This window comes from Helobdella robusta (genome assembly GCF_000326865.2).
Source record: "Helobdella robusta unplaced genomic scaffold HELROscaffold_43, whole genome shotgun sequence".
Lineage (NCBI taxonomy): Eukaryota > Metazoa > Annelida > Clitellata > Rhynchobdellida > Glossiphoniidae > Helobdella > Helobdella robusta.
The window spans coordinates 623,848-638,223 of record NW_008705028.1 but is presented as its reverse complement, the minus strand read 5'-3'; the positions used below and the strand labels follow the sequence as shown (position 1 = coordinate 638,223).

Genomic DNA, 14,376 nt, shown 5'->3' with positions numbered 1-14,376 from the left:
TGAAGAGATAAAAAAACGTCCCATCATGAACAAAAGGAAATTGCAACAAAATAAAAAAAATCAAATATCCGAAGAGAGCAACAGAGTAACAAAAAAAAATAAAATTAAAAGACAATTATATGCTGAGAAGGACATATGCGTCATGTGTGGTGAGGCTGGCCGAGACAACGAAATGTGGTTTCGTTGCAGAAATTGTGCCAAGTGGGCTCACGAGCTCTGCACGAGTGTTTCTAGTGCAGTTGATTACATTTGCGAATTTTGCATACATGAATAATCTTATTATTTCAATTTTTGTTTCAATTAAAAATACTTCAAATGTGTTTATTTCCATGAATTTGTTGCTATTCTTTAATGGTCCATTTGGTACTTTACCCGGTCCATCCAGTACACCGCTATTGTACCGAATGGACCACCAAAAAAATTGGAACAACCCACCTTAAAAATTAAATTATAAAAAAATTACGTTATTTGGAAATATTAAAAAAATACCGTCAACTGTGCAAGATAATGACAAATCAAGATCAGTTATTAAAATAGCGATAGCTGATTTTGTTGAGCAAAGAAAAAATATTTAGTGAGCGACAAAAAAAAGCGGTCCATTCGGCCCCCGTCTCCCCTAAAGAAGATGCACATGTTTAAAATATACGCATAAATAATTATAAATCTAATATTTCATTTTATATTTCATATCTATTAACTTTTTTTAATGGTTTTACATCGTAGGCTCCAAAAATGACGTTTCAATGTTAAATAAAATTGAAACTAAAGTTTCGAGTTGTTGAAATTTGGTCAAAAAAACATAAACGCAAAATAATCATTTTGTCAGATAGGAGAGATGTTAGGAAGGTCAGGATGCAACCACGGTGGTAGATAAGCACATAATTAAAGTGCATCTATGTTTTTTCCCAGGACAACAAAATTATGTGATCATTCTAGAGGTACTGCTGCTAAGCTAAAAAATTTGTAGTTGTATATGGACTTTTTCGGACAACTGCTGAAATTTATGCCAAGACAAGATTCAAAATCAAAATTATAACGAATGGTGGTCGATCGGGCTGCAGTGAACATAAAAGTTCATAATTTAGCGTTAGAATATTTTTTCAGATTGCTAGACAACATACCGAACTTAGTTAATTTTGATATTTTATTTTTTTGCAGAGTCGAGATGAGTTTTGATGGATTTTCTCGGTTTTTACTTATCCGAACGAAGAAAATATGGAGAAGAGTTGCTTGCAACCGGTTTGCAAGCTATTGCAAATGGAAAATCTCTGATTCGTGTAAGACAAGAACTTGGTATTCCAGCGCGAACATTACGTCGACAGAGATAAAAAAAAACACTCAATCACTAACTCTAAAATCCTTGCCATGACTCTTTCTGATTCAACTGAACTTGAACTTCCTAACATAGGCGTAGCCAGGGGGGGGGGTTTGGGGTTCAAACCCCCCCGAAATTACGAAAAAAAGTGTATTTTGCAATAAATTAAAAATTACCATGAAAATTAAAACTGCAAATTTTTAACGATTCGTTCACGATATTTGTCAAATATTAGTAATAGTTAACTTTTGTCTTTGGTAATAAAAAAATTAATGAGTAGATCGTTGTTTGTAGTTCCGGTGTTTCTTTTTGATGACGGTTGTGTTGCGTAGTGACGAAATAAATATATCTGATTCGATCAAAATTCAATTTTTATTGATTCGCAGGTAGTTTAAATCGTTTTTAACTTACTTTTTCAATTCATAAATTTGTCTTTAAAATAACCATAAGAAATATTTTTATAATGTGTTTGATAAAATATTTTTAATTGGAACTGTCTGTGAAGAAAGAATGTCACGTTTTTTCTGTAAAATCGCAAAGTGAAGTAAGAAATATCATTTTAATCGGTGTTTTCAATGTAATCTCAAATAAATTTTATTTTAGATTAAATTGAGATTATTCGAAGAATAACCGCGTAGCCACGATTTTTTTAAGTCACAAATAATTATTTTTCTTCCAATGGGATTTCCTCCTTTTACTTTACGGACGGAATGTCCTGGTTATGACATTAAACTATGTCCTGGTTATGACATTAAACTATGTCCTGACTATGACATTAAACTGACCCTCACTGCCTTGTGAGTGATGTTGGATCATCAAAGGCTAGGCCCACCGCTTATAACTGTGGTTGCGTAAGGAAGGGCGTCCTGCGTAAAAACTAGCCAAAAAATAATACTTATGATGACGGAAATAACAATGGCCCTCAGTATCCGGCAGAAGAGGGTGAAGCGGGGTTGCGTGATACTGAGGCGAGTGACAGATGTGGATGGCGTCGAGGGGTATTTCGGTTTCATCATAGGTAGCCAAACGGCAACCCCCGATCTCGGGGAAAATGTCGTCTAAACGTGTGTTGTTGTTACTTTACGGACAGCCCCATTAAGCATTTTAAAATTTGAACAGCTAGATCGAAGTTACAAAATTTAATAAAACTCATATTTTCTCACTTTTCTATATTAATTTATGCAATAATTATTATTATTGTTCAAGAAACATGGAAGAAAACAAAAAAAGAAAAGGCGATAACTTTGGGAGCAACATGATATACTGGAAAAAATGGTGTGATCGAGTAGCTACTACTATTGAAATACCTTCAACATCAACTGTAGCGACAGATCATATTTCACCATCAAAGTCTGTTATAGAAGCAGAACCTGTTTCTGATTTTAAAGATGAGCCCCACGTAATTGTAGCTAAATTAGACATTGGTTTGTATTGTAATAAAGATATGGACGATTCTCTTAAAATTCAAATTTTAAAAGAACCTTGGGTGCCATCTAAATATTATAAATTTCCAGCTTCTACCAAACGAAATTTGAAATTTCAACTTAGCTGGATAAATCGATTTCCTTGGATTACATATTCAGAAGTAAATACTGGAGCATTTTGCAGAATTTGCGTCATTATGGGTAGATCGTTTGAAGGAAAAGGAAGTCATCAGCATGTAGGTAAACTTATATCCGAACCTTTTTGCAAGTGGAAAGATGCACTTGAAATTTTTAAAGCACACTCACAAACCTCTTATCATAAGAGAAATTCTGAACTAGCAAACAATTTTTTTAAAGTGATGTCTTTAAAAACTTTATCCGTAGTTGATCAAATAAATTCAGAAAGAAAACGGCAACAAGAAGAGAATAAAAGCAAACTGACATCAATAGTGAAAGCAATCATTTTATGTGGAAAACAAGGCATACCATTGAGGGGAAAATCTGACTCAGGAAGAATACAGACTTCTTCAGAACCAGAAGAATCATTACTTAATGAGGGCAACTTTCGTGCCATATTAAAATATGGTGCTGAATCTGGAGATAAAATCTTATCTGAACATTTATTAAATGCTTCAAATAATGCTCTTTATACAAGTCCGCAAATTCAAAATGAAATTATAGAGATTTGTGGTGCGGCTATCCAAGAAGTGATAATCAAGGAAGTTAAAAAAGCTAATTTTTTTGCCGTTTTAGCAGATGAAACTACCGATATTGCAAATGTTGAGCAAATGTCATTTTGTCTGCGTTATGTTGTTGATTCTGGTGATGCCAAGCACCACAATATCAAGAAAATGTTTCTTGGATATATACCAGTTACCGATGTCACTGGGATTGGATTAGCTAATGTTATTCTTAATAATATTAAAAGTAATGGTCTGGAGCTTTCTCACATGGTTGGACAAGATTATGCAAACAAAAGGAATGCAAACATGCTTTATATGTACACTGCAGTGCACATTCTCTTAACCTTGCCATTGCTGATTCATGCTCACGGTCAGAAATCCGAAACTGTGTAGGTATTGTACAAGCAGTTGGTAATTTTTTCAAGTATTCTCCTCAGCGAACTGCTGTATTAAAAGATAATATATGCAAAGTTTTGACATTACCAGCAAACCACCAAAAAAGTTAACTTGCTATGTGTGAAACAAGATGGGTACACAAACATGAAGCCGTCATACGTTTTAAGGAAATTTATCCAGCGATAATGGCTGCTCTTAATGAACTACAAAATCATCACAATAAAGAAACCTCTCATCAAGCAGTCCAACTCATGAATACTCTCCGTACTTCTAATTTTGTTGTAGGGGAGAGTGGGGATGGTTGAGACAAAGGGTTGGATGGGACAGGTCAATAATAAGAAAATTATGCGCTTTAAGGGTACTCTTTTAGTTTATCTTTGTCGAATATCATGTCATTTATGTTTATCTAAAANCGGATCAAATTTCATGCACGTATTTAGTTTCCGGACTGAAAAAACTGTTTTTGGACCTCGAAAGTAAAATTTAGGTGATCACATTTTTTCGTTTTTAAATACAGTTTGTTTATTTAGCGATTCTTCTCGTATAATATTGTCACTTAAACAATGACAATAAAAAAGTTAATAGAACTTTTATAACCTAAACCTCAGTTGGGGATGGTTGAGACAATCATTTAAAGGGTTGAATGAGACATCTCAATCAACCCTGAATAATTAATTATTATGTGTTCATTATAACTCTTTACCTTTTAGTTATATAATCAGTAAATATAAATTTAGGTTGGTTTGTATTAATTTATCTGATAAATTAATTGAATAAAACATAAATTATTTGTTTTTTTTATTTATTTTTATTAGCATTATTTAATTTATTATATTTATTTTGGAAGACATGCCACGAACTCATATTCGAAAAACAGAAAGAGGGAAGTATAGTATGGAAATTGTACGCAAAGCTGTTCTAATGGTAAAAAATGGAGAAGGGTTGAGAAAAGTGGCCAAACAGTTTGAGATAGACAAAACTACATTATCCCGATATGTTAAGAGATTTGCAAATAATGAAAATTCACCTATGATTGATTGGTTTTTGGGGAAATCGGAGAGTTTTCACATTAGAAGAAGAATTGATTTTTTGTAATTATTTAATTACATCATGTAAGATGTATTATGGTCTGACGGCAATGGAAATGAGAAAACTGGCATATCAAATGGCTATTAAAAATAAGAACAATACTCCAGATAATTGGCATTCAGGACAGATAGCCGGGAAGGATTGGTTTGATGGTTTCTTGAAACGAAACACGCAAATTTCAATTCGAAAACCAGAAACAACGTCAATGGGAAGAGCGTCTTGTTTTTATAAAACAAATGTTGCTGCTTTTTTTAAAATCTAGAAGACGTAAAGGCTCGTCATAATTTTCTACCGAATAATATTTATAACATCGATGAAACTGGTTGCACAACAGTTCAAGGTGCGATAAAAGTTTTATCACCAAAAGGACAAAAGCAAGTTGGAGCAATTACGGGTAGTGAGGATCGAGGCAAACTGGTTACAGTTTGTTGTGCTATTAATGCCATTGGTTAATATGTTCCGATGTTCATATTTCCGAGGGTTCATTTCAAAAGTCATTTTATAAATTTTGGACCTGCTGGCTGCATAGGAACTAGTCATCCTAGTGGATGGATGACTTCAGAAAGCTTCTTCATGTATCTGAAACATTTTGTTCATCATGTGAGTTTTTAATTATAAATTTGTTTAGAAATAATGATTTGTTATTCAAATTACATATTTTAAGGTAAATTCAAATCAATAATTGTTTTTCAAGGTAAGATGTTCCATTCAGACACCTGTGCTCCTTCTCTTGGATAACCATGAATCACACTTGTCTATAGAAGCGATCGATTATGCCAAGAACAACGGAATAGTTATGCTCAGTTTCCCTCCTCATTGTAGCCACAAACTACAACCTCTTGATCGTACTGTTTACGGTCCATTTAAAAAGTATTACAACACTGCATTAAAAGACTTTATAATTTAGGTACCTGTAAAACTTTTGAAACTGTCGTCTAGAATGACTCACAATGTTGCATGAGGTTATAAAATCTTATTCATTAGACCCAGCTCTAACTGAAATGCTAAAAAAGTGTTTAATGATGAAGGGCATAACATTTTGTTTACGTTTGGACGGAAAGTGTCTCAAGCATCTCCACTCTCCCCTATGCTTAATAGTGTTGGAAAAAATCATGGGGTACATATTGCCACTTTCTAAGCAATTACAAGCAACTGACACAGACCTTGCTAAGGCATGCTTACATGTCGAAAATATTTTAAGAGTTTTAGGCATGTTAAGAAACAATGCTGATAACGAGTTTACCATTCTTTGTGATGAAGCAAAAAAATTGCTAGAAGATAATTGAGGTAATCTGAAGATGCCACGCATTGTTGGTAAACAAATGCATCGCTCTAACGCTAATGCAGAGGATGTTATTTCATATTACAGAATCAATTTTTTTATTCCTTTCTTAGACCATACAATCACACAGTTAAATGAAAGGTTTGAAAAACATAGAAAATCTATAATGGAACTGACAAGCTTATTACCTCAAAATTTAGACACAATGTCAGAAACATGTCTGGATGAGTTGATTAAATTATATTCATCATTGCAGCCGGAAACAAATAAACATTTAATTTTATCTGAATATCAGGTATGGAAAGCTAGCTTTACCTTCACCAAACCTAAATCTGCTTTGGAATGTTTGGATCTGTGCGATAAAATTTTATACCCAAACATCTACACATTGCTACATATTTTGGCAACTTTGCCCGTTTCTACCGCTACTCCTGAAAGAACATTCTCAAGTTTAAGAAGACTGAAAACCTATCTTAGAAACACAACGTCAGAAAACCGATTGAATGTCCTGGCTCTAATGAACATTCATTATAATGTTAATTTAGATACCAAGCATATTGTTGATATATTTGCAATGAAAAAACGAAAAATTTTGTTATAAATTGAATTTAATTTTCAAATTGAAAAAGCAGATTTAACGTTGATTTACACACACACGCACTCACATATGTATATTGCGCCGAAAGTATATAATAACATTTGAATAAAATAAAAATTTACGGTTTGTTTTTTTTTTTACTTTTTTCATAACCCCCCCGAAAAAAATTCCTGGCTACGCCTATGCTTCCTAACCATATACAATATATATGGAAAGAAGTCTTTATAAAGTCACTCTTTATGATGTAGGTTGTCTAGCTTTTGAGCTAGCTGAAACCCTGAATATTGATCACCCATTCAATAAAGACAAAAACGAAAATCCTCGTTGGAAACCTAACCTTATTCCACGTATTTATTTTGGTATTTATCTTAGTGATAAAGAATTTTTACTTGCTTCAGTGACTCATCCTCGCTTTAAACTGCTGTGGATAGATGATTTAAAACTCAGGGCAAAATGCCTGCAATTTTTAGAACAGTTATAAAAGCAGGATCAATGACAGTAAAACAGAAACGTAACGTTCTTTGACTTTGATGATGAATTATCCACAGAACAATCGCATCAACATTTTCAATATCTTAATGATAAAGATTTAAAAATATTAGACAAACATTAAAAGATTAAACAACTTTTCATTAGATATAACACAGCATTGCCTTCAAGTGCCCCAGTTGAACGTCTATATAGTTCAGGTGCTCTTATTCTAACTAAACAGCATAATCGTTTATCTGATGATCTGTTTGAGACATTACTGTTCCTTAAAGTTAACCAACATTATTGGTGAATTTTATGAATTAATGTCTTTTTTCATTTTAAATGGAAACATTTATGAGATTTACAAAAATGTGATGTGGGTGTATATAAAATAATAAAAATAAAAAATTTGTTAATTCGTGATCCTTTTTTTATTAACGCCCAAATTTTAGTATCAAATGAAAACTGCATGGTATTTAAAATAATTTTTAAATACTTGTAGCCAGTATTTAAATACCTGTAGCAGTATTTGATATTTAAATACTATTTAAATACTGAATTTTGACCAAGTATTTGCAAAGTATTTAAATACTCAATATGTGAGTATTTTAACAACACTGGTTAGAGATAACCCAGTGAGAATGGGTGGGCCAGGACACGTAGTCAAGATTGATGAATCTCTGGTCTCGTGTGCCACACGAACGAGAAACGGTCACGCAAGGCCCTTTACGCAAAGGTGGGTGTTTGGAGGCTTCGACAAAGATACAAAAAGAAGTGTTTCTTGTGGAGGTGCCACAAAGGGACGCAGCAACGCTTATGCCAATAGTGCAACGCCATATACTGCCTGGTAATTTTTTCTCAATTTTTTGTAACAAATATATTTTATTGCTAAAAGGTCATTTTCTGGATAAACGAACTAACCAAAGACGATGCCAATATCCTACTTGCAAAAGTCGTCCTTTAACCTATTGCACTAAATGCAACGTCACACTTTGTACGGATTGCTTCTTGAAATATCATAGAAAAAATTAAAAAAAATTTTTTTAAATTTAGGTTACTCATCTGCCCAGCGATCTATTTATAGATCACCTTTTTTTGAACAAACTATCTTCAAATAAATTTTGAACAATTTTTTTAGTAAATTTGAACTATAATAATATGTAAATTTTGTTGTTTTGTTTGTTTTGAAAAAAAAATTAATTTGGGCGTTAATGGGTTAATAAATTTTTGAATAAAAATATAAATTTATTTAACTTTTAAGGCGAAATTATTATGAGTGCTATCAAAAAACATGATTGGTCGCCCAAAAAAAGAGTACATTCCTTTCGTTTTCCTAAAGATGAACACATGTTTCAAAAATGGATATCTGCAATTCCGAGAAAAGATTGGAAACCTACTTTGCATTCACGAGTAATCATGATCTATTGAATAAAGTGCATGACCAGGATTTCAGATTTTAACTAAATTCCTTACATTGTTACAAAATTATAATACATTACATAGCTATGTTATTTGAAATGTTTATTGAAATTTATTAATTTTATTAATAATTTAATTACAAATAATAATTATATTTTTTTTTCTAAGGTATGTGAAAAGCACTTTCCAGCTGAGGCCATCATTACTAAAAAATCTTCATTTGATGCTAAATCTGGAAAAATGATTTTGACTTCTCTCGAGAGGCCAAGATTAAAAAAAGATTCAGTTCCTTCAATATTTCCTGGATGCCCAGACTACTACAGCACATCAGTAACTCTCAGGGTATCGCCGGATAAAGAGGCAGCGAATGGAAAGTTTGAATATTGACAATGCAATTACAAAAAGTCTGATGGAGCACAGTCAATATTTAACAAAAAACAAAATAAATAGTTTTTCTGAATTGTGCGACAAAGTAAAGGAACTTAAACTTTCTAAATTTTGGAATGTCGTATGTCGAGACAGCGATATCTTATTTTTTAATTTATCACATGATGTACCAACAGAAATAGTATATCTACTCGTGGTAAACAAGGAATTAGAACTGAAATTGTTTTTTAAGTGTTCGCTTACAATTTATTAATGATATTGAGTCTCCGATAAATGTCAATTATATGTTTGATATAACGACTATTTTGGATGAAGTTGAAAAAAAAGAGAGAGATGGTCTTTTCAACAATAAAAAGGATAATTTGTCAAACCTAAAAGAATTGTTAAAAATTGTAAAAGATAATGACCAAGATAATGAAGTTTTTTTTCAATTTTTTTATAATCAACTGGAATTGATATCAGACAATAAAGAACGACGTCGTTACCACAATGACACTTTTATATTTTCCTGTATTTTCCATTTAATATCACCTAAAGGTTACAAATATGTTAGAAACTTTGGCTGCCTAATTTTGCCTCATCCAGCCAATATCAGAAAAGTTTGTAATTCTTTTAGACTAGGACCTGAATATGAACAAGGTGGAGAAGAGTGTCTGCATTACATGTCTAAAAAATTTAAATATTTAAATGAGAAAGACAAAAAGGTAATGCTAATGGTTGATGAAATTTATCTTAAACCATATTTAGATTATAAGGGTGGTAATATTGTGGGACAAAGTGGATCTTCAAATAATTTGGCAACAACTGCTCAAGTTTTTATGCTTAACAGTTTATTGTCTCCTTATAAAGATGTTGTTCATATCTTCCCTGTTAATTCTCCATCGGCTGATATATTGTTTAGTATATGTAAAAAAATTCTTATTGGTTTAGAAAAAATTGGTTTTAAAGTTATTAGCATAATAACAGATAATAATGCTATCAATAAGAAAGCGATGTCAATGTTTTCCAATCCACCAAATGTAAATATTAATTATCCTCATCCATCTGACAACACCAGACCATTATTTTATATAATAGATCCAGTTCACATTTTTAAATGTATCAGAAACAACTGGATTAACCAAAAAATGACACTGTCTCCTTCTTTTTTCCTAAATTTGATGATCCTAGTGTTTCTATGGTTGCATCCTTCAAAACAATTACAGAATTACAGACAATAGAATCTGGAAACTTGTTGAAACATAGATATGGTTTAACGGTCAAATCATTATGGCCGAACAGCATAGAAAAACAAAATGTGAAACTTGTTTTACGTGTATTTTCAGATTTTGTTATTCAAGCTCTGAAGGAATTAGGACCCAAACAAAATCTTCCTAACTATTTAGAAACTTCCCATTTCATTGAAATAATTTTGAGGTGGTGGAGAATTGTTAATGTAAAAACTCCAAATGCAGGAATTATAAAGCGAGATGATTATAGAAATCCTATCAATTCTTCTATAGATGATAGTGGCATAAATTACCTGACAAAATTTTTATTTTGGTTGGACAGTTGGAAACAGATGAAAACTACCTCTGGCTGTTTAACGAGAGAAACCTTTTTTGCCTTACGTCACACCACTACTGCTCTAATAGAGGCAAGTAAATACTGTTGTACCGAATTTAATTTAAAATATGTTTTGTTGGGGAAATTCCAAACGGATGCTTTAGAGTCTAGGTTTGGTCTATACAGACAATTGTCTGGAACTAATTATAATGTATCACTTAGACAAATCTTTGAGTCAGAAAAAAAATTAAGAATCTCCAGTGTTTTGAAAAATAAATTAATTGGCTGTCTAAAGACTATTAAAGATGAATCCAGTAAAGATGTCAATGATAATTTCCTGGATCCATCAAAATATGAAAATTTACAGCTTGATGAAAATGATTTTGACTTGGAAGATGAAAAACCAATTATTGTATACGTTGCTGGATATTGTCTACATATAGCTCTGAAAAAGCTTAATTGGTGTCCATTATGTAAAGACTTGATGTCATTGGATAGATCAATGGAAGATGTGGACCCTTCATTTTCTGTCATTGCTAATGTGGACAGGGGTGGTTTGAAAGCTATTATTGATTTAGTAACCTATAATTATTGTGTAGTAAAGAAATTAACAAGTGGATACTTTTGGAATATATTTAGAGGAACAAAGACAGAGAATGATGGCTATCAAAATAACAAATTCAATTTTAGATGATCATGAATTTAGTTATTGGCCAGACTGTGATAATGGTCATGCTGAAATTGATATATGTAATAGAATTTTGTATAGTGCTACTAATTGTTTGTTAAATAATTTTTGTAAAATGAAAAATGATACAAACACTAAGCATAAAAATGTCAGAAAAATGTTAACGTTTCATGATTAGATGTTTAATAAAATTTTTAAACACTTTACAAGGCTTGTTTATTTACGTTACTACATATATGTAAACAAAATGCGTTTGCCTCATAAATGAAATTTGCATAATGAGCACTCAGGCTTGTACTTACGTTAGGCTACGCCTCAGCCCATGATATTTTTGGGAAGGGAAAGCCATTTATTTTTCAACATGATGGCGCCCCATGTCACACAGCCAAGAAATGCGAAAAATGGTTTGAAGAAAACAAAGTGAAGGTATTGGATTGACCTGGAAACAGTCCAGATCTCAACCCAATTGAAAACCTATGGGCCCGGTTGAAGAGGTTGGTGGCTAGAAAGAGACCAAATAAAACAGAATTTATTGCAGCTGTTATTGACTCTTGGTTCCATCTAATATCTCCTACAGACCTGCAGAAACTAATAGACAGCATGCCAAGTAAGTGTCAGGCTGTAATCAAGTCAAAAGGATATCCAACTCCATTCTAAGAAAAACAACATTTTAACCAAAAAATTTCAAAAATCTAAATTAACTATCAAAATTATATGTAATTAATACAAATATTTAATTAATAAGTTGAGATTAATAAATTAAATAATTAAAAATATAAATAAAGTATTTTTTGGCTTCATAAAATTGTTTTTTATAAAAGTTAAAGAAAATTGCTATGTGTTTCCGCAATTTTGTTCATTAGTGTATATTATACGGTCACTAACCAACAAGCAAGCAAACTATATTTAGTTTATGACAAAACTTTACATTAGTGTCTCAATGCAAACAAAAAATCGAGACAGTGACGTAGGGTATTGAATACTACTTTAATAGGTGTAAAAGTGAATTTATGTTAATAACACTAAATAAATGAATTAGAGTGAATTTATATTAATAACGCTAAATAAACAAATTGTTCTTTATGTTTAACTTTTTTTATTAATTATTGTTTTAGACAAATATATAAAATGAATTAGAATTTTTTATTTCAAAAATGTAATGTTAGGACATAACTTTTCAAAATTGATTGGCTTATTTAAAATTGATTATATAATAAAACTGTAAAATTTAAATTCAAATTATAACAATTTCTAAAAAATGTTTTTAAAAATATAGTATTTAAATTACTATTATATTATTTTATGAAACAAAAATGAAATTTTTAGAATATTTAAATTTTCGTCTTTCAAAAATCTATATTGCAACTTTCGAGACATTTGATTTGGCGCTTTATCTCGAGTTTGTTTATTTTGTAGTGCGTAATTTCTTTTTATGGGTTAATGCGTTGACAGTTGCAGATCTGGTCATGAAGGATGAACGGGAGGCAATGGCTCAGACTGAACAGGTTGTTGCAGGCCCGGAACTAGGGTGGGCAAAGGGGGCAAGCACCCCGGGCACGGCAAATTTTAGACATTTTTTAAAAATTTGAAAAATTTATTCGCATTTGTTATATATAATATGGATGATGGATCAAAGTAAATTTGATTTTTTTATATTACTCATTTTTAATTTTTTTTTAAATTTTTTTTGGTTTGTTTTTTTCTATGTAAAGATTAAAATATAAACGCAAATATTATGAGCAGAATCTTTATCTTATTTGTAATCTTTCCCTTATTTGATTTAAAATCACGCCGCGAAAAATATCGTATAGTATAGTAGGTTAGTTTAGTCGTTTTCATGTTAGAAAATAAAAATGGATGGCAGAAAAAACTTAGCGGAGCTGAATACAAAAGAATTGCTAAAGAAAAACGAAAAAAAGAAAGCGATGTGCTGTCACTAACGCCAAAATTAGAAACGTTATTCAACAAATCTAATGTTTATGTTAGTATTATAGTGAATAGTGATAAAGAGGGCTCAAAAGAAAAATCAGGTAAATATTTTTATTATTTCAAATTTTATTAATTGAATAATGGAACATTATGCACAATGTGTATTAATTATGCATCCTTTTGAATAAAATAATTTTTTTAAATATTTCGTATTTAGATGACATGGAAGCTAAAGAAGAGACCAAGGAGAAAGTATTTTGGTTCAACTTCAATCCAACAAATGAAACTGTAGAAGAATTATTACCTCAACAAGACCCCACAACTAGTCTTCAAAAGACATCTAAAATCCCTTTTGATTTCAGTGATCCTGGTTCATGGCCACAAAGTTTTTCTGATTCAGAAAGATGTTTCATAACAAAAATGAGATTTGAAAATTTAACTGAACAAAATTTGAGTAATAGTAGCCGAGAAGGATGCAATTTAACCAAAGACTGGTTTTATAAAGTTCTCAAAAATGGAGAAAAAATGAAAAGATCATGGTTAGCCTATAGTGAAAGTAATAAAGCTCTCTATTGTATTCCCTGCAGACTGTTTCCACACTTAGCTTCAAATCAAATGTCTTCTTTAGCTAAAGAAAAAGGACTTACCAATTGGAAAAAACTTAATGAAAAGTTGCCTGAACATGAAAATTCATCTAACAACAAACTTTGCTTTTGCTCTTGGAAAACATTAGAATCTTGTTTAGTAAATGGAAGTATTGATGCAGAACTCCAAGATCAGATCCAACAAGAAGAGTTGCATTAGAAAGCGGTATTGCGCTGTATTGTAGATGCTATTCTTGGCAAAACAAGGAAGTCCATTTCGAGAAACTAAAGAAAGTTTATTTTAATGTCAACTGCACATAACCATACAAACATGCGAGTTTACTCTAATGCCTACCATGTAAAAACTTTCTCTTTAAAAGTTTGATTAAAAGCATACCAAAATTACGATTTTAACATTACAAAGTTATTAAATAATTGATGACTGTTAGTGTTAAAAAGATGTTTTAATTTACTTTATTTAAAAATTATTTTCAGTATTTCACTTTAAATCATGAATAATTAATATTAATTTATTTAAATAATAATAAATAATTTAAACAACTAAT

The 14,376-nt window shown here is 31.3% G+C and overlaps 1 protein-coding gene across 1 annotated transcript; it reads left to right on the top strand.

Moving 5' to 3' along the window:
• Positions 1-6,514: 6,514 nt before the first annotated feature.
• Positions 6,515-6,760, top strand: HELRODRAFT_146310 (hypothetical protein; the record flags this gene model as incomplete). Its single annotated transcript, XM_009025723.1, has 1 exon — positions 6,515-6,760. A coding segment is annotated over one exon (246 nt), but the record flags the coding sequence as incomplete, so codon positions are not given.
• Between the last annotated feature and the right edge of the window lie 7,616 nt (positions 6,761-14,376).